Below are 19599 nucleotides of genomic sequence, written 5' to 3'. Positions count from 1 at the left end.
TGAGTAACAACTTCTGTGTAATCAAAGTCTTTCATTACAGTCGTCTACTACATACTATTATTAAAAATAGTACCATCTAGGAGGGATTGTTCTAACATTGTGCCAAGAAATTACCCTTGGTATAATCAATTAGCAGGTTCAATCAGTAACCAAGGGCATTTTTCTGAAGATCCAAGGAGCCTTCAAAACACGTGTACGAGAACCCAACCTGGCTTCACTGTGGGGCCCCTTTTGTTCAGTTTCTGAAACTCTAAAAATTGCTGCCTTTTCCTAGCCTCTAATTACCTACTTGATCTCTTGGCAGCCTGGCTTTCTAACCTGTACTCTACCAAAAGAGCTTCTAGGGTCTCCAATGCCTTCTTAATTACCAGAGTCATGAACTATTTTCATTCAACTTCTAAAACCTTTCTGAAGCTTAAAAAAAGAAAAAAATTATCACATCAATTCTGTAAAACTTTTCTACAACTTTTCCTTTCCTGGTCTAAATCCTGATACTACCAGGTTTATTTCCTTTCTACCTATAGATTTATAATTTAGGTCTGATATTAAGTATCTAATATTTGTTTATTTCACTTTGCAATAAAATTTTGTTAGATGCTAGTTTATATTTTTGTTAAAGAATGAGTTTTTAATTTATTTTAAATTATTTTTCTCTATATTCTAATTTATATTTTTATTATTTCTTTTCTTGTGTTTCTAAAGGTTGAATGCTTGGTTCATTCATTCAGTCATCCATTCATTTCCTTATTCATTTTCTTTCTTTCCACATAAAAGCATTTAAAGCTATACATTTGCACCTGATTATAGCAATAGCATCAACGTTTTTCCTCCACATTTTCTAGTCTCCTGACTTAATTGTTACTTAGCTACATTTTAAAATATCAGATAGTTGGGTCTGTTTGTGTTCCAATTCATTACTCATTTTGTCTTACTGACTAAAAATAGAAACAACAGAAGAATGGAAGTGGAGAAATGTTCAGATTTTTCAAAAGGATGTAGAAACCATGAACTGGAAAATAGACTGGCTTATACAAATATTCTTACTAATTACTTGGAAATGGTTGTAGTTTATTACAATTAGCCAATACGGTTCACTAAAAACAAGTCATTCTAAGGCAACTTTATTTCTTGTCTGAGGTGTGAAAGTCTGTGAGATTTTATCAAGGTATGTCAGTGCCAGTGGATAGAATGGAGGATAACGCATGGTCAGTTACAGTTGAACAACTGTACCTCAAGTGTATTGTTGAATGTTCTAGCACCCACCACGGGTTTCTGGTGATGACATGTGTCTCAGATTTGGTTCACAGACCTGCTCACCAGCCTTACACCCCACCCCCAACCCACCCGTCATAATCTGTCAATGAGCTGTGTGACGTGGGAGAGATATTCAGCCTGCACTCTGGACCTAAATTTCCTTATCTTTAAGCCAAGGGGAGTGAATTATACGATATCTGGGTCCCTTTTAGATAGAAAATTCTATAATTGTGTGACTTGAAGAAAGAGAACATGTGCTTATTGAATTTGAGACCAAAGGCTGCAGAGACACCTACCGTGTTTCCCTGAAAATAAGACATAACCAGACAATCAACTCTAATGCGTCTTTTGGAGCAAAAATTAATATAAGACCCGGTCTTATATTATATTACATTACATTATTTTACTATAAGACGCATTAGAACTGATTTTCAGCTAGGTCTTATTTTTGGGGAAACATGGTACTATATTACATAAAATAATCAAAATTTAAAATAATCTCAATAGGCTAGCATGAGAAATGAATTAAAGAGATAAAATTTAACAAAGATAAACAAAATCTTATGCATTCAGGTTAAAACTTTTTACAACTGGACATTACAGATAGAATAGGGAGGCATAGGTTAACATGAGTTCATACATAAAAAACAAAATCAAACTCCCAAACATTAATGTTTTGGTTACGTCTATAAGGCTAATATAAACCCACAGTGATGTTGCTGAAGAATAATAAGATTCCTGGGCTGCACTAATAGTCAATGAGTGAACTTCTGGTTTCCAGTATGGCATCTAAGAAGCTTAGAAATCTCCATTCTGTCCTAACAAATTAAAAAAAATCAACAATTTTTAGATCCGTAAGACAAGTGAGGTCACGGGCAAACTGCTTTCCCCAAACTGGAGAGACTGACAGATGAATGCAGATACAGAGCTTACTACGTAGAGCAAAACCCATGAGCAGAAACGCACGATGACCAGTGCCAGGATAGGGAAATCTGAGCTGTAGTTAGCGAATTGGTAGAGGCTCAGTGTGGACAAATTTGAGAGATTAAAAACTCCAAGGGGACTCAGTCATGGTTGGGGGTGCCCACACTTTTGTGAGTTTTACCTCCTGGAACTCTACCAGGTTCTCATGGTAAGTATGGGAAAAAAACTGTGCTTCCAGCAGGGCAAGGGTAAAATAAACCATTTTGAAAAACACCAGAGCACTCTGTTCTTCTTAACAAGGCCTGCCCTCAGGAGAAACTATTTAACAGAGTCTAACTTGTTGGGGTTTTATCAGAGCATAACTGACCTGGGGAAGGGAAATACCCAACCCTAGCCCACACTAGCCATCCTGTCCCACCTAAGTTGGGGAGGGAGGCTGAGAGGCATGTGTGAAGTTCACAGTCGGGAGGCACAGCTTTACTGAAACACTGCGATCTAATCATAGGACCACAGAATGCTTCCTCTCCTCCCACCCCGTATCACCACAGTAATAAAGGCCTAACAGCAGCTCCTTTTACCTACTACATCATGTCCAACTATAAAGGAAGAAAAAAAAAGTACTAAACACACAGTTTGAAGAGACCTAGCAAGCATCAGAATAGGACTCAGATATAGCAGGGATGTTGGAATCGCCAGACTGGGAATTTAAGACAACTATGATTAAAATGCTAAGGGCACTAATGGATGAAGTAGATGGCATGCATGAATAGATGGGAAATGCAAGCAGAGAGGAGGGAATTCTAGGAAGAAAAAAAAATGACAGCAATACAAAATAGTGAAACGTAAACAAAGAATGTCTTTGATGGGTTTATTAATAGAAGGGACACAGCTGAGGAAAGAATCTCTAAGGTTGAGGACATTTCATTAGAAACTCCCTTATCTGAAAAGCAAACAGAAGAAAAGAGAAAAAAACCCAGAATATCCAGGAACTGTGGGACGACTATAAAAGGTGTAACACACACATAATGGGAATACCAGAAAGAGAAGAAAAAGAACAGAATAAATATTTGAAACAATAATGACTGAGAATTTCCCCAAAATTAATGTGTTTGGTCAGACACCAAACCACAGAATCAAGAAGCTCAGAAAACACCAGGCAGGATGAACACCAAAAACACTATATTTAATCATATCATTTGTAAACTACAGAAAATCACATTAAAGAAAAGAAAATCCTGAAAAAAAGCCAGAGGTAAAAACACCTTACCTATAGAGGAGCAAAGATAAAAATCACATCCAACTTCTCCTCAGAAACCATGAAAGCAAGAAGAGAGTGGAGAGAATATTTAGTGTTGAGAAGAAAACCCACCAACCTGAACTCTGTACCCTGCAAAACTATCCTTCAAAAGTAAATGTGGTATCAACAGATAGTAAATACATATTATCCTTTCACATTAACTAAATATAAACATGTGACTAAAAATACTAGATGAGTTCCCACATTGCAGGCAGTAACTGGACAACTATGGGAGACAGCTCTTGGTGACACATTAATTTCTGACAGAACTGAGTTTTGTATTTATAAAATGGAGTGGAACAGAGGAGAGGTATAAAAATTAAGCTGGAAGAGGAATGGCTGAAAAAGCTGGGGAGAAGTCCTGTATCACGGTGAGAACTGCCATGAGGGAAAGCAGTCCTTTTTTGCATGGCTTTAAAGACTGATACGAGTTACAAAAGTTACAAAAAGTAACAGAAGACAGTTAAAAAGCTATGACACAGGAAATCCTTTCTAATGATTTAATAGGCTCCGTTTAAAATAGCAAGTGCTCCATTTCTGTAACTATGTAAGTAGAGATTGAAAAATCATCTTCAGACACACAGGCTTCCTCATCCTGGGATGGGGGAAAGGCAAGGTTAAATGAAAGTCCCTCTCCAACCCTAAGGGTTTATAATCTGCGGTGACTCGTGGCTTCTACCATCACTTTCATGACACTGTGGAGAAGACAGGAACAAATAAGAGGCCTGTCCACTAGTCTAGGCCTTTGAGGAACGCTGAGCAAAGCCCATCTCCAGACTTAGGGGCCTGTTAGCCCAGCTTCCTTGTTTCTATTCTGTTCTTTTTGCCCCTCCTTTCTCCTCTCTGTTCATCTTTCTTCCCAGTCCTTTTTTTCTCTATTCTTTTCCCTTTTCTTTCTAACATAGACTCCTTTTTTTCCCTATCATTTTCTCACCTCGATCTACTTATACTTTTATTCCACCATAAAAAACTTATAACTTATTTTAAAATTATTTTCTTAAGTGCAAAAAGTAGTTGGAAAAGTAAATTGACGTCATATATATATATATATATATATATCCATGAGTATCTCTCTATACAGATATATATAGAGATATTATATATACAATAAATATGTGACTTTGACTTTTGGAGAGAAACAATATTCTCTTTATATTCCTGAACTTTTCTAGTCTGTTATTATTGACCTACCCTGAATGGGTTATGATTCCTATTTATTTTATTCTTATAGACATCAATCTTTTATTTGGAAATTTAAAACAGCTCTCAGGGTAGCAACAAAGTACTTTTCAAGCTGATTCTAACGACTGAGCCAACATTCATGACGCACTTATACTTACAAATTCTGTAAGTTGAAGGCTTCAAATTCTGTAAAATGAATTTTCTAACTTTCTTTAATTCTCTATCTTTGAAGTTGAGTGCATCAAATTTTTTTTCAATGAAAGACGTTTGTATCTAATTCTAATTTGCCATATTGTGAAGGTTTCTGTTACCTTAGAAAATGAACTTATACCACATCTCAAGGAGCTCTAGGTTTTATAGGTTTTTATTCAAACTAGATGATGAAAGTTAGCTTGTATTACTTATTCCTTAGGAGTCTGACTTTCAAGTGAAACATGTTTCCTTTCAGCTATAGACTTTAATGATTTTCTATGTGGCAGGTAAATTTTTGTCAATATGATGTGAAGCAAATGGAGCAGTGCTTGTTAGGGATTAAAAGGCTGGCACTGCTGAGTGCATGGACATAAGCTAGGTTGTGGAGTTTACCTAATTGGACCTGAACACAATTTATAACACTCGTTACTAACATAACAAATAATAAGCAATTATGCATTAACCAAAGTGTATAAAATCATTAGATAAGCTCTCCAAGATATACGGTACCTATAGAAATAAACACGGAAGTTTCTATTTCTAGAGTGGTAGTTTCAACAACTTATTTTCTGACCCAATGTATCTGAGGGATATGAAGCTCTCCCCTCCGTAATTGTGGTTCCTAACAGCAGTGTCGGTAGAGGATTAGGGCCTATGGAAACACATCAGAATGGAAGAGGATATAATTCTGAGACGCCCACTTGTGGGGTAGTTTTGCCCTCTTCCCCTCTCTTCCCTCACTTTGAGAATCATTATATATCTTCATAGTTAGTTGGAGAGGACACTTGAAAACTTGTACCTTGTTTCTCCCAGACTCCCACCTTTTTCTTTTTCTTTCCTGATTCTGATCTGTATCCTTTTACCATAATATACTGTAACGATAATAACTTTTCTGAGTTCTGTGAGTCCTTCTAGTGAATCCTTGAAGTTGAGGGTGGTGTTGGGGACCCTCAACAATGGAGACTAAGGGTAGACAAAAATTTCTTACACGTGAAACAGAATGCACTAAGTATAAAGAAAAAAACTGATAAAATTAACTTCACTGAAATAAGAATTGTCAGCTCATCAAAAGACATCATTGAGAAAATGAATCGGCAAGCAACACACTGGGAAATACAATTTGTAGTACATATATCTGACAAAGATTCCTATTCAGAATATATAAAGAATTCCTACAAACCAAGAATAAAAGACAAACAACCAATAAAAAATTGGCAAAATTTTTGAATAGACACTTCACAAAAAAAGATATACAAATTACTGATATGCTAAGAAAAGATGATCAACATCATTAGTAATCAGGAAAATTCAAATTAAACCACAATGAGATACCATTTTCATACCAACTAGAATGGAAAATATCCAAAGGACTGATAATAGCAGATTTGTGCAAGGACGTAGAGCAATCAGAACCCCCGTATATTCCCGATGGGAGTGAAAAAACTGTATAATTATTCTTTGGTAGTTTCTTATCAAGTTAAGCATACACCTATCTGATAGAAAAATCCAATTTCTAAGTATTTACTCATGAGAAAGAAAAATATATACCCACAAACAACAAGAACAAGAACAAACAACAACATCAAAACAGCTGTATAAGAATGTTGATAGCAGCCTAAATCTGGAAATAAGCCAGTATTTATCAGCAAGAGAAGAGATAAATGATTTATGGTATAATCATATAATGAAATACATTCTAAAGGGAGGAACTAGTGATACATGCAACAACATAGATATTCAACAACATGGATGAATTGAAAAAACATTATGTTGAGCAAAAAGAGCTAGACACGAATTATGTGAAGCTCAAGGAACGGCAAAACTAATATATGGTAATAGAAATCAGAAAGTGGTTGCCTTGGGACGAGGGGTTGGACTGGACTATAAAGGACACGAGGGTACTCTCAGGTGTAAGAAATATTCACTCCAGATATATTGTTTTGGCTGGTGGTTACATGGGCATACACAACTGATAAGCGCATGAGGCTGACACTCAAGATTGTGTATTGTAAAATTTATACATATGTTTTTGAAAAAGGAGAAAGAGCTATTTACTCTGGACTAGATACAAGATAGTGTTAAGATTTTACCTGAATTGGTTAGGAATTAACAACTCTCTTTAATACAACAGGAAGAGCACTTCAGACATAGATATGTTTACAGTACAAAAATATCACAAAATTACATTTATGTAAAAATCAGAGTCCTTTGAAATTCTGATTAGCCAATTAACTACTAACACTGATAACCATGGACTTCTTGGCTTCATGGCTTTGGGGATATTAGCAGCCTATATTTCTTTACCATATTTTAGCAATAAAAAACTTGTGAAAAAATGTAGTCATTGTAAGTGAATATAATAAAGCCTGATTCAAAAAGTGTTGTCGACCACATAAAATGGTCATGTAAAATGGTCACACCATATAAAATGGAAACTGTCCAAGAGAATTTTATGATGGCTTTTGGCTATCCAAAACTGTCTTTATTTACCCAGGCATTAAACTAAGAGTCACTGAATACTACAAACAGCGGCAGGTACCGTGCTAGGCCCTGGGAATATGAAGACTCCAAGATCCAGACTCTGACATCAGTATAAGTTACCCTGTATTTGAAGCTAAAAACCATTCATTTATTTCACGATATTTGGATTTGTTCTCTGTGCCAGGCACTGAGGAAACAGCAATGAAGAAGACAGATGCGGCCCCTGCTCTCACAATTTCTCTCATATTCTACTGTGCAGGAGCACAATTGTTGGAAGAACGCTTGTGCATGCTGGCATCCTGCACTTTCTAAGGACGTTGCTGTTAGGCCAGGCCTGGGAGGAGCACTGCAAAGCTGAGGCACATCCTGACCCCAGGGCCAGATGGAGAACTACTAGCCACCGGGCATTCTTTGGTTAACAATGGATGGGATGCGGGTACACCATGTGATATATAGATGACATATTACAGAATTGTACACTTGAAACCTATGTAACTTTACTAACCATTGTCACCCCAGTAAACTTTAATTAAAAAAAAAAAAAAAAGAACGGATGGGATGCTATCAGCTCTTAGTCACAGGGAGCCCAGCTGAGGAACGTGGGATACAGCCTCTAAGCCCAGGAAACCTCACTGTTAGAATTTTCCTTCCCTGGAGCTTGGCTTCCTCTTAGATCCCATGCAGAGGTCCTGACAAGGGGCCTTCTGCAGAGGGCCGACCTGCCAGAATTATAATTCTGGAATCTTTCATCACTGATCTCAATTAAGTTGTTCAAACTAAGGTTTGACACGGGACAGAGGAAGCCTGGGAATGTTAGCACAGAGAACATTATTGCTGAGCTGCTGAGTGGAGAGACCAGGAACGAGGCTTGGTTTCTTCCATCTCTATCAAGGCCTAATTTAATCAAATGAAATATCTAATTCTGGTGATATGAAATTGCTCAAGCAAGTTAAAAAAAACCCTACAGTTGTAGAGCCATTAAAAAGGCACTACTAGATAGAGTGACACGCTCTTGAGGCACTGTTAACTCAGGTGCCATTATTTCATCACCTCTGAAAACCAGAAAGAATTACACATTTTGAGAAATTGTGTTGTGTCATTTTCGAAACAGAAAATCCATGAATGTTCTGGAGTAAACAAGGTACAGTGTATGTGATTCTACGCTTAGTATAAGAGATTGCAGTATTTAAAAACTATAAAATTCTGTTCTATGACTACTCATGACCTTCTTCCCTCAACACTTTTTAGGCCTATCTGGAATACCACGACGATACTCCGACTATCCAGACGCCTACACAACATGAAACACAGTATCCTCTATAGGATCATTCATCTCACTCACAGCAGTAATCCTAATAGTGTCCATAGCATGAGAAGCTTTCACATCAAAACGAGAAGTATCAACAGTAGAACTTACAACAACCAACCTCGAGTGAATGCACGGATGTCCCCCACCTTACCACACATTCGAAGAGCCCACCTACGTAAACCCAAAATAAGAAAGGAAGGAATCGAATCCCCTTGTATTGGTTTCAAGCCAACATCATATCCATTATGTCTTTCTCTACCAGAGAGATATTAGTAAAATTTACATAACTTTGTCAAAGTTAAATTATAGGTTAAAACCCTTTACAGCTCCATGGCGTACCCCTTTCAATTAGGCTTCCAAGATGCCACATCACCCATCACAGAAGAACTACTACATTTCCATGACCACACACTAATGATTGTTTTCCTAATTAGCTCCTTAGTGCTATACATTATCTCATTATACTCATGCTAACAACCAGCCTCACTCACACCAGCACAATGGACGCACAAGAAGTGGAAACGATCTGGACCATTCTCCTCGCCATCATCCTCATAAACGCCCTCATATATATATATATATATACATATATATATATATACACACACACATATATGGTGACCAATCTTCAGAAAGACGTGTCTAATTTATTATATATATGGCAACAATTTCTGGTTATTAAAATAGGAGCAAGATTTGAGTATTAAATTGTTGTTCTGAGCTGAAAAGTTAAATGAATGAGAAAATGTCAATTCCCATTTTTAAAAAGAAATTTGCAAGTAAGTAAAATCAGAGCACAGTGAATATTACCCACACACGTAATAGGAAAATCTACTACTAAAATACCTAGGCACTTGCTTTTCAAGACTTAATTACAGCAATCCATGGTAAAGCAGAGAAGAGAAATCAGGCTTCTTGATTTCTAGAGATATTCTTATCCATGAAATCACATGTCATCTTTGCATCCTCGTCCCTTATTTGGGTAGGCAACACAAATAGAAGTCCATTGCTATAGATGGAGCAGGTATTGCTTCCCTGTGTGCAGGGGGCTGACTATCTGATGTCTACGCTCTATTTCCTGATCAGTGCAGGGGTCCCCCGGGAGTATACACATCCCCACTATCTGTCTTGCTGCTCAATGACAGCCTCAATGCATTAACGCCTCTAAACAGCTGAGAAAGTAGTTGCAAGGCTAATTGTGGCTGAAAGGCTTCTGGTAAAAGCATCTTAGGACTTAAATAGCTAAATGGGGACTTTACCAAAGGTTTCACAGCTACAGTGGTTTTGAACATGGATAAAAGTAGTGACACGATAACAAACTTCTACGGAATAAGGGCTACATATAGAATTGGAAGAATTCTTGGGCAAGATTATCAAGTTTGTCTCAATTTATACTCCCTCAACTGGTGACTAAGTGCATCCATGCGTCTTCACCAGTGCAACTTCGTTCACTCATTCACTCATTTATTCACTTTAAACCACTTTATTAAGGTACAACTGACATCTGTGAAACCACCACCACAATCTACACCATGAGCATATCTATTACATCCAAAAGTTTCCTCCAGACACCTTTATTTATTTTTTGTGATAACAATTAATTAATGCCAGGCATTAAGTGGTAAGACAAAATGCCTGCCCTCAGGGGGCTTAGGTTTCAGTGGGGAAGATGGGGAGACAGGTGATAGATAGATACATACATGAAGCATGTAACTTCAGTTAGTAAGCAGTGCTATCCACAAAATAAGATTGGGCAGTGGGGTAGAGAGGGATTAGGGGAGGGGAAGACAATAGAGAGGTGAAGAGTGGCCTCTGCCATGATTGCTTGGGCTGAGCCTTCAATCATGCAGACGCAAGGGAAGATGAGGACGGGAGGAACGCTGCAGGAAGAGGGAGGAGTTAAGTGCAAAGGACCCAGGCAAAGTGCAAGTAAGGGAGTGAAGAGAAGGGGAGAGCGGAAGGAGAGAAAGGTCAAAGAGAGAGGGAGGGGCGCAGGAGGAAGACTGGTTTATCAAGGGTGACAGGAAGCCTTTGGAGGGCTTTAAGTGGGGCTGTGATGGAATCTGCTGTAGACTGAGAGTTCTTTGGACATTGTGTGAAAAGTAATCTGGCAGGTGGGGGGGCAGAGAAGATAGGGAAGAAAAGAAGGGACTCCAGTTAGAAAGAGTTTGTATGAAGGAAGTACCTAAAATCAATATAAGTTATTGATTGTTCTGTTAAATATACCAAAATTAAATACTTGACATACAGGAAGGAAATACAAATGACTAGACTGTATGATTCCTGAGGGTAGGGATTTTTGTCTGGTTTCCTCACTGTGGATCTTGAATGCCTAGAATAATGAGTCTGGCACTCATTAAAATTTGGCTAAATAAAATAAACAAAGTGACCATACGGAATAGCCTTTTATTTGTGAAACAAGAATCAGATGAAATGGACATTCAGAAAAGGGCTTCAGAGAAGCCTCAAGGGCTATAAATCTGGTCCCATAATTACAAAGTACATCAAGATATGTGACAGATTTCAATCAAGGATAGGTGAAACAACATTACAATAAAACAGGGTTCAAAATATAAGTTTAAATTTAGGCACTTTCTTGTAAACTTCTTCTCACCCTTTAGACTATGAATTTCTATGTGTAGGGATTATGTCTTCAATTCTCCAAGTAAGAGCAGAACGCATTGTGTATGCATACTCCATAAATGTATATTTAGGTTGTTGGAATCCTCCTGAAGAAAAGCTAGCACATAGGCAAAATGCTTAAAGAAGAAAATTTGGACAACTTGGCAGCATTTATCATTACTAACATTTTAGTCTCCCAGAGTAAAGTTTGAAATTACATTCTAATTTGCGATAGTTCTGGTTTGACAAGTTAACTCTTGAGACATCTGAGTACAGTATTATGAAAGAACAAAACTGTTCATCAACCCTTTATGCCAATGTTAATTTCTTTTAAAAGTAGGATTTTAATGTTTTTTTATTCCTACAGTGACCCTTAAAATTTCTATGTATGTAATCACAAATGCACACACAAGATGCATTTATAAGCTTATTGTGTAGTTCTAAAGACAGTTGGGAAACTCAATTTTAATTTTGTTACTGAAATAATTTAAAAATATATCATAGAACTGCCTCTTTTCAATCAACAGCAAGGATCTAGAAAGAGATTATACAAGTAGGCACAATTTATTCGGGTTTATTAGTGTTAGAAAAATGAAGTTGCCTAACTTTAAATTGTAACCAGTGTTCTTATATCTATTTATATTTTCATCTCATCACTGACATCAATATGTATCATTTTCTTATGCCTTTAAAAACACTTGGATAATTTATTTAACAAAGATTCATTATATGCATTAACCATTGATATGTTACAATCTGGAAAATAATTTTCAGCAAATGTGTAGTATTTCCTGATGATCTCTGAGAATATCTTTATGGCTTATAACTTTCATTGGAGAAAGAGGACTTACCGGCTTTTATTCATGAGATCTGCTCCCCGTGCTTTGTAATAATCTAAATTTGGATGGAACTGATAAGTCACAGGTCTTGGATTTCTCTACAGGAAAAAAAAAAAAAAGAAAGAAATTAAAATGTATAAAGCTGTTTAAATTATACATTAACATATGAAAGGACAAAGCAATTGTTTAATGTTTTTTCAGAAAAAATAATAATAAACTTCACATAAAAAATAATAAACTTCATATAATAATGAAGTTTAATAACTAGTGAGGTTGGGTTTTGCTTTTATTGTTGTTTTGCCTTAAATGATCATAGCCCTAAAGACTGAAATTGTTTTAATATATTTTTCTTTGTCTCATAGTGCACATAGATTTGTTCCTGTCCTTAGATCTATTTTTGATGATTTCAATCACTATCAATATGACTTTTCAAAATACAATCAGATACAATGACAACAAAACTGAAAAATTGTATGAGTTGTAACACGAGCACAGTCTATGCTTACGGGCTGAGAGGTACAAAGTGTCAAGAAAGCTGCATTTTGGAGGAATTTCTGAGTAAGGATCTGTTACTTTGTGATACCCAGAATGCTAAATATGCCCACTAGATGGCACACCGAGTCTTTCTTCTCCTAAAATGAATAAACTACTTCAAGTATTCAGCAATTCTTCTAAAGTTGGCAATTTCTGTCATCTCTTCTTATATACGAGTTTAATAAGTGCCCAGGTAGTGGAGACATTCGCAGGGTACCATCACAACACAAAAGCAAATTGACCAATGCACATTTTCATAAAAGCAGTAAGAATACACTGTCCTTTCTGGCATTTAATATCATTTATAAACACTGAAGAAATGTCCTTGAATCATAGGTTGGGTGCGTCTATTTAAATGTGTTGCTACTAATTTAATGTGTCTATTATTTAAATATATCAAATTTCTCATAGCCAAAGAAAAACGAGACAAATACATTTCTAGTTTATGAAAGTGTAACATATTAATAAAGCATAACTTAAATGAATATCATCATCTCTAAAATGTTATATATATTTCATTTAAAAGTTAAAAAATTATAAATAAATGTGTTCTAATGCTCGACTGAGTATATAATTCAAGTTAATATACTAGGATTTTGAACCAGAGCACTCCCGGTCCTTTGAGAGCTCTAGCTAGACACAGAAAAGCTGCATTTTATCTTAATAGAAAATTACCAATATGTTTTGATATCAATCTTTGGAGATGTAATCCCAAGACACTGATATACTTGCATGTAGGCGGGGGTATATAATTGCTAAGGTTAAATAGTTTGAAATTCATCAAGCTAACAAGCTGCATCTTAATGGCCATCATGGACCTTTTCTTTTTCTGCTGAAAAGAGAATATTTACACAGCTCAACCCTTTCAAATCTCTTCCAAGTCAGCCCCAATCATCTAACAAAAATGACAATCCCTTGATTTAGCTCCAGCTACTACTCCACTGGTTTGGTATTCAACACAGTTCTACAATAATCAAATCTGAATTGCCTTGATGAAGATAACTGATGCTTCCATGACTACCATACTATTAAGTCTAACAGTGCAACTTTTCTCTCTCTAGGAATTACATAGGTTTCCTCATGGTAGCTGATAGCAACCTGGACCCAAGTATAATGGGAAAATAAAATAGAGGTTAAAGCCATCGGCAGGTTGTCAGTAGCATTCAGGATTTATTTTAAAAATTAACTTTCACAGGACTATCACTCATGACTAATTTTGCTCTTTATTCTCAATACCTGGAAATGCATTTTGTTTTTGCTAATATAAAAGACTTCTCTTCTCTGACTTCCAACAAAATAATAAAGGATTATGTTACTTTTTTTTGCTCTAAAAGAATGAAAGAGGGGACTGCATGGGGCAATTTCTTGAAACATCTTTATAAAGAAATGACAAGCAATTCAAGACACGAAGTGCTGATCTATCTAAGCACTTAAAGCCATTATTAGGAATAATGATCTAACTTGAATATATGAATGAGGCTCAAGTATTGCTTTCACGGAGGCCTATTTAAATTCCTGGGAGACTTACTAGTATCAAAGGGAAGAGGCAATTTAAAGTACCACTATACCGACAGAAAAAAGGAATCAAAAGATGATGTTGAAAAACAGCATTTCAAATCTAAGAAAATAAAATCAGAGGTTACAGCAGAAAGTTATTCAATAGGGTTTTCTGCCTGAGATGATGAGGCTGTTACTAAAACATAAGTATGTAGACATACAGGTCTGGCCCATCACTGTCCAACAGAAATACAACGTGGGTCATGAATGCAAGCTTCATATGCTTGCATTAAGAGTTTTCTAGCAACCACATTAAAAGAAAAAAGAAACGTGTGTGTATTTAAACTTAATATTTTATTTAATTCAGTATGTCCAAAATATTGTCATTTTGACATGTAATCAATATAAAAACACTATTGAGATAGTTCACATTCTCTGTTTTGTAGAAAGCCTTTGAAATCCAGTGTGTATTTTATACTTATGGTGCATTTCAACTTGGACGAGTCACACTTGCAGTGCTCAGTCGTTAAATGCGGCTGTAATGGCCAGCACAAAACGAAAGATGGAAACCAATGTGTGGCTTAAAAATCAGCAAGTATAGACATGAACAATAGCAAGGGCACAAATACTTTTATATACTAAGATTCAGTACTGACAGTTCTTCAACATACCTATAATTCTCCTCTAAATTTTAATTACTCTTTTTATCTCTTCTGAATCAAGTTTTAAAAAGTCAAGAAAATCTGGAACAGTATCTTTTCACACAACTATGCACCAAAATGATAACAGTTGTTTCCTTAGGGAGATGAGATTAAATGAGCAGAATCCTAACTTTATGCAACCGAAATATTTTAAATGACGAACTTGCTTTTCTTATTTTAAAGGATATTTTCCAAATACAATTTTATAGAATATAATAGTTCTGATTTTTAATTTTTAAAGTTCTGGAATTTCCTCTAAAATATGGGACCCACTAGAATTCTACATATGTAAAACTCTGTATGTAAGAAAGACCAGACCACGTAACAGTTGTAATTTCTCATTGTACAGGACACAATAAGTCAACAATTTTTTTTTATCATGCCTTTCCCTGGATTGGAACAATTAGTAATTATTTTAAACCCACTTTTTACACGGTCATTATTTCAGCTATTATAAGCTTTTCCAAACCAACGTACATTTTTAAAAAACTTTTTGTTTTGCTGAATTTTTCTTTGATAGAAAAACAGCAAAATGGTATTCATATCTTAACTTATATTGGTCTGTGTACAGAGGAATATCAATTATGTTCCATGATCCGGAAGTCTATGTATTATAGATGAAAATGCAGAATTCACAAATTCAGTCTACCCTGGGTTTACCATGCGTTTCCTAGACCAACACGGATGGACTTGAAATAAATCTACAGGACTGCAGCTAGTTAACTTCCCAAGTAGCGCTCAATTCTTCTCTGTTAACAAGCTGTTACAGCTCTTCTAAAAGCTTTGTCTTCAGCATGTTATTTCATGGCAATGTAAGAAGAATGCTGAAAATCCCACCCATGGCATAGACAAGCTGAATTCTGGGGATGCACATTAAAGCCTTGCGGACTAAATGACTTAAAGAAGCAGAATAGATAGTGGTAGAAATAATTATGCAACAGGGAACTATATGGAAAAACAAAACAAAACAAAACCCAACCCCTGCTGTACTTCTGAATTTCCAAACCATTTGTGTTAACTTGGCATGACCACAAAATCAATTTATAAATAGTGCTGAAAGGACACCAATCAATGTGAGGGATAAAACTGATATCTATCTAACCTGTTCTCTAGCTAACGTTCTTCACTTCTAGGTCTGTATTACAACAGCAGTAGTCACAATAAGCTGCTCCTTAATGTAATTTCAGGTACAACACTCTGTCCCTCACTGAGTGTGACTTTTGATGGTGGCCAGCTCCCCGCTGCTCTATTGTGTAATGGAAGTCTGTACATCAGCATATAGCCCTCTAACCTCCTACCACCCTTGTCCTCTTCATGCTATTCCAATTCAGTTTTCGTGGTAGAATACAAACATTTAAAGGCTAACCACACTAACTACAAGATGTTACAAAAAGCAAAATTAACTACATGATAGTGTGTGACAATTTTCCCTGTTCTGAGCCTTGTGAGATCAAACTCATCTAACAACGGTCCCTACAAACAGTACTTTCCAGATTGACCCCCTTACTCCTATGCCTCACTTGTACATGATTATCTCCTTTTGAATCATTATATGGAGACTCCAGAAGGAAAAAAAAAATCCTTAAGTACTCAGAATGTTTTGAACAGCACAGCTTTTCTAAGGGCCAGCTATTTATAAACACAGGCACAACTGAAAAGAGTGAAAGAAAAGCCATTCCAGTGATCCCTGTTCTAATTTATGAATGTATCAGTAGGAGCTAAAGAAGCCTTAAAGCTATACGTTAAAAACAAAGGAACTGGGCTAAATATAACACCCTCACCATTCTGAGACCCAGGATGCCAGGCGGTGAGGGAGGGGATGAGGAGTCAGGGGGGCTCCTGCTTGGGTCCCTGCTCTACTCACCACGAGCGGAGCCTCTGTGAGGAGTAATGACACTCCTAGCTCTTAGTTTCCTCATAGGCAAAACTGTGCTAAGGATTAAACGAGACAACGAGTGTTCAGTGGATAGCACAGGACCGGGCTTTTGATGAAAACTCAATGAAATGGAAGCTTGTGGATGACCTTGTGATTCCACTGAGCACTGACAAACAGACATTTAATCGGAGAGCAGAGTTTTAAGTTATTCAACTTAAAATCCATGACGACAACAAATAGGAAGACAAAGTGATGCTTCCTATGCCTCACAATCATACTTAAATTTAGGGTAGATTCTTCTAAACAATACATTTTTAAAAAGCAAACACACATATTTTGGAAAACATATCATGTGCACTGGATCTCGTATGTGGGAAGAAAGGCTGTCTTATTTCTCAGAATAGGAACAATTTTTAAATTTTTTAAAAAATTGTAAAACCATCCTATGCCATTAATGCACATTTGTTTGCCAGCTTATTATGTACAGTAATTGAAGTGATTTCCTTCAATATATCCAAATTATTATCATTTCTATAGTTTATCGGTCATGATTTTTACATTAAATTAAACTGATACAGTTCCTGTAGCACTTGCTTAATAGAAAAGATTGATTTATAATATTATACATGTTTGGCATGAAAAAAATAAAACATGTGACAAATGAAGGATTACTTAGTTTTCTGTCTCCTAATATTTCGCTACCAACCCTTAATTTTTAGCATGCCAGATTAGAAAAGGGGAAAACATAAAGCTCAGGAGAAACAGCACTGTAAAAACATGTCTAACGCTTCTCTTTGATGAAAAATGAGACTCTTATTTTAGTGAATATGTTATTGCTTCAATGCTGGGAGAAAGCAACCATCATTAGAAAAACGAATTGCTCAGCTGTTTATAAGCAAAAAGCTCTGGGGGAATTTCTCAGGACCCCAAAGGCAAAGCATTACAGGGTTATGCAAACATATGTTGCAGGTGTTTTAGGGGAGACAGGTGGGCAAACCTCCGCCATGGAAGAGGAGTTAGTTTAATACGCTGTAACGGAAACGAGATAACCTAAATGCATCCAAGTACAGAGATGCCAGGGCACCAGTGTCCTGGAGCTGGAGAGCAAAACTCTCCCTAAAATAATTATCTTGTTAGTGCCAAGCAAACAGAATTCTCCCCTTCTTATAGTTTTATAGAAAACAAACACTGCCAATTACTTTTTTACAAAAAAACTAAAGGTATTTTAAACCTGGAACAAAGAACAGCCTGAAATAGCGATAATTATCCAAAAAAGATAAGGATGAATTATTGTTGCCTTTATTTAAACAAATATTCCTAAGGAGACAGTTTGTTGTAATATCCTCTCTTTGGTTCACTAGGCAACATTAGATTTATCATAATTCTCCTAAAGCCTAAGATATTTCTATATTAAAATGCTAATTTTGTCTTTTCTTTTGCCTGTAATTAAAACTGGGAAAATCTATGATCTGATATTCACTGATTGGTAGAGGGTCCACAAGGTCTCACCATGTCTGTTTCTTGTCGCCACATAGTGCCCTCGTCATTAACATCAGATACAGAAACACAGTGGATCAAAAGGGCAGACACTGTAATCCTAAATGCTCATAAAACTCTCATTTTAAAAAGTATATATATATATATATATATACATACATACATATGTATATATAAAATAAGTGGTATTATCTGGATATTGTAATCAAACCTAGGCTTGTATTTTATTTCCTTCTTCATTTATCCAAGAGTTGATTTTTTTTTATATTACTTGTTGTTGAGACAATACTCATTTTACTACACAGTTAGGCATAAGAGTATATGGAGCCATACCTTCCTTGACCAAACCACTTTTTCTTTATTTTTTAAACAACCAATACCATAAATTAAATGTCAAATAGTTCATAAAAATAAGCTCACAAAACGTCAGATTTGGAAAAATTAAAACCTAGTTTGATTTTTTGCAATATTAAAATATCCAAAATGTAGATACAAAGCATTCATCAGTCTAACACAGATCTTCACCCGAAAAAAAGCAAAAAAAAGTCTTTGTAACAAGGGTGTGAATTAGAATATTATTTTAGTGCCAGTTTTAAAATGACCTTTGGTTCATAGTCTATTAATTCCTATTTTGACAGGAAGTATATGTTATAAATACTAAGTATTAAGAATCTTAGAGCAATGGACAGAAAAATTCAGGTAATTCTAATTTTTGCATCTACAGATTAAAACTTACAAAAAAGGAAAAGTTAAAAGGCCTAAAAAAGTTTTTTTCAAAACGGAAGCAAAAAAGTGTTAATTGGGTAAAGACACAGACCAAACCTCTGAACCCATGCCAGCCTCATTTCACATACCGAATAAACCCAGTTCTCTAACGTGACGTCCCCATCCATACCCTGGCAAGCCGAGGTCTCAGATGGCGGGAAGCATTTTAAACCACCTGTGCGTTATGCTTTACTGTAGCTGCTTCACACAATAGACACCAAAAGAGAAATACAATTTTTTTCTTTTTTCTAATGTATTTATATTTTTTGAATTTAGCATGCAGGAAGATGCTAGCTTTACATATCCCCGTCTATATATATCAATATGGAAAGTAACGTAGGTCGACACAATTTCTTTGTTACTAACACTGGTCTTCAAAATACTCCTTTTAGATGGTTGGCTCTTTTCAGCAGTACCGAACTCTTTACCTTTTCTCTTCCTTGAATGTAAGCAGAACAGGGAGGCGTGGGAGTGGACGAGAAGCCTTACTTCAATGGTGTAAAGAAATATGGAAACCCATTTGTCTTTTCCTAAGGCTGGTTCTCAAACTTCAATGATGTAAAGGAAAAAAGGAAAGAGGCGATCTCAAGAAAGGTTCCTAAATGTTTTAACTTAGGAAACAGACTTAA

At 36.0% G+C, this 19599-nt stretch overlaps 1 protein-coding gene across 8 annotated transcripts in view; it reads right to left on the bottom strand.

The window, feature by feature from the left end:
- TBC1D5 (TBC1 domain family member 5) overlaps positions 1-19599 on the bottom strand; it is a 510030-nt gene that overhangs the window by 69833 nt on the left and 420598 nt on the right. For all 8 annotated transcript variants that reach the window (XM_033133071.1, XM_033133070.1, XM_033133068.1 and 5 more), the window contains one exon: positions 12113-12198. In XM_033133071.1, coding sequence (XP_032988962.1) covers positions 12113-12198 — 86 coding nt within the window. The remainder of the gene's footprint in view (positions 1-12112; positions 12199-19599) is intronic.

Source organism: Rhinolophus ferrumequinum, chromosome 17 (assembly GCF_004115265.2).
Source record: "Rhinolophus ferrumequinum isolate MPI-CBG mRhiFer1 chromosome 17, mRhiFer1_v1.p, whole genome shotgun sequence".
Taxonomy (NCBI): domain Eukaryota; kingdom Metazoa; phylum Chordata; class Mammalia; order Chiroptera; family Rhinolophidae; genus Rhinolophus; species Rhinolophus ferrumequinum.
Note: the sequence above shows the minus strand (reverse complement) of the source record. Positions and strands in the feature narration are given on the sequence as shown.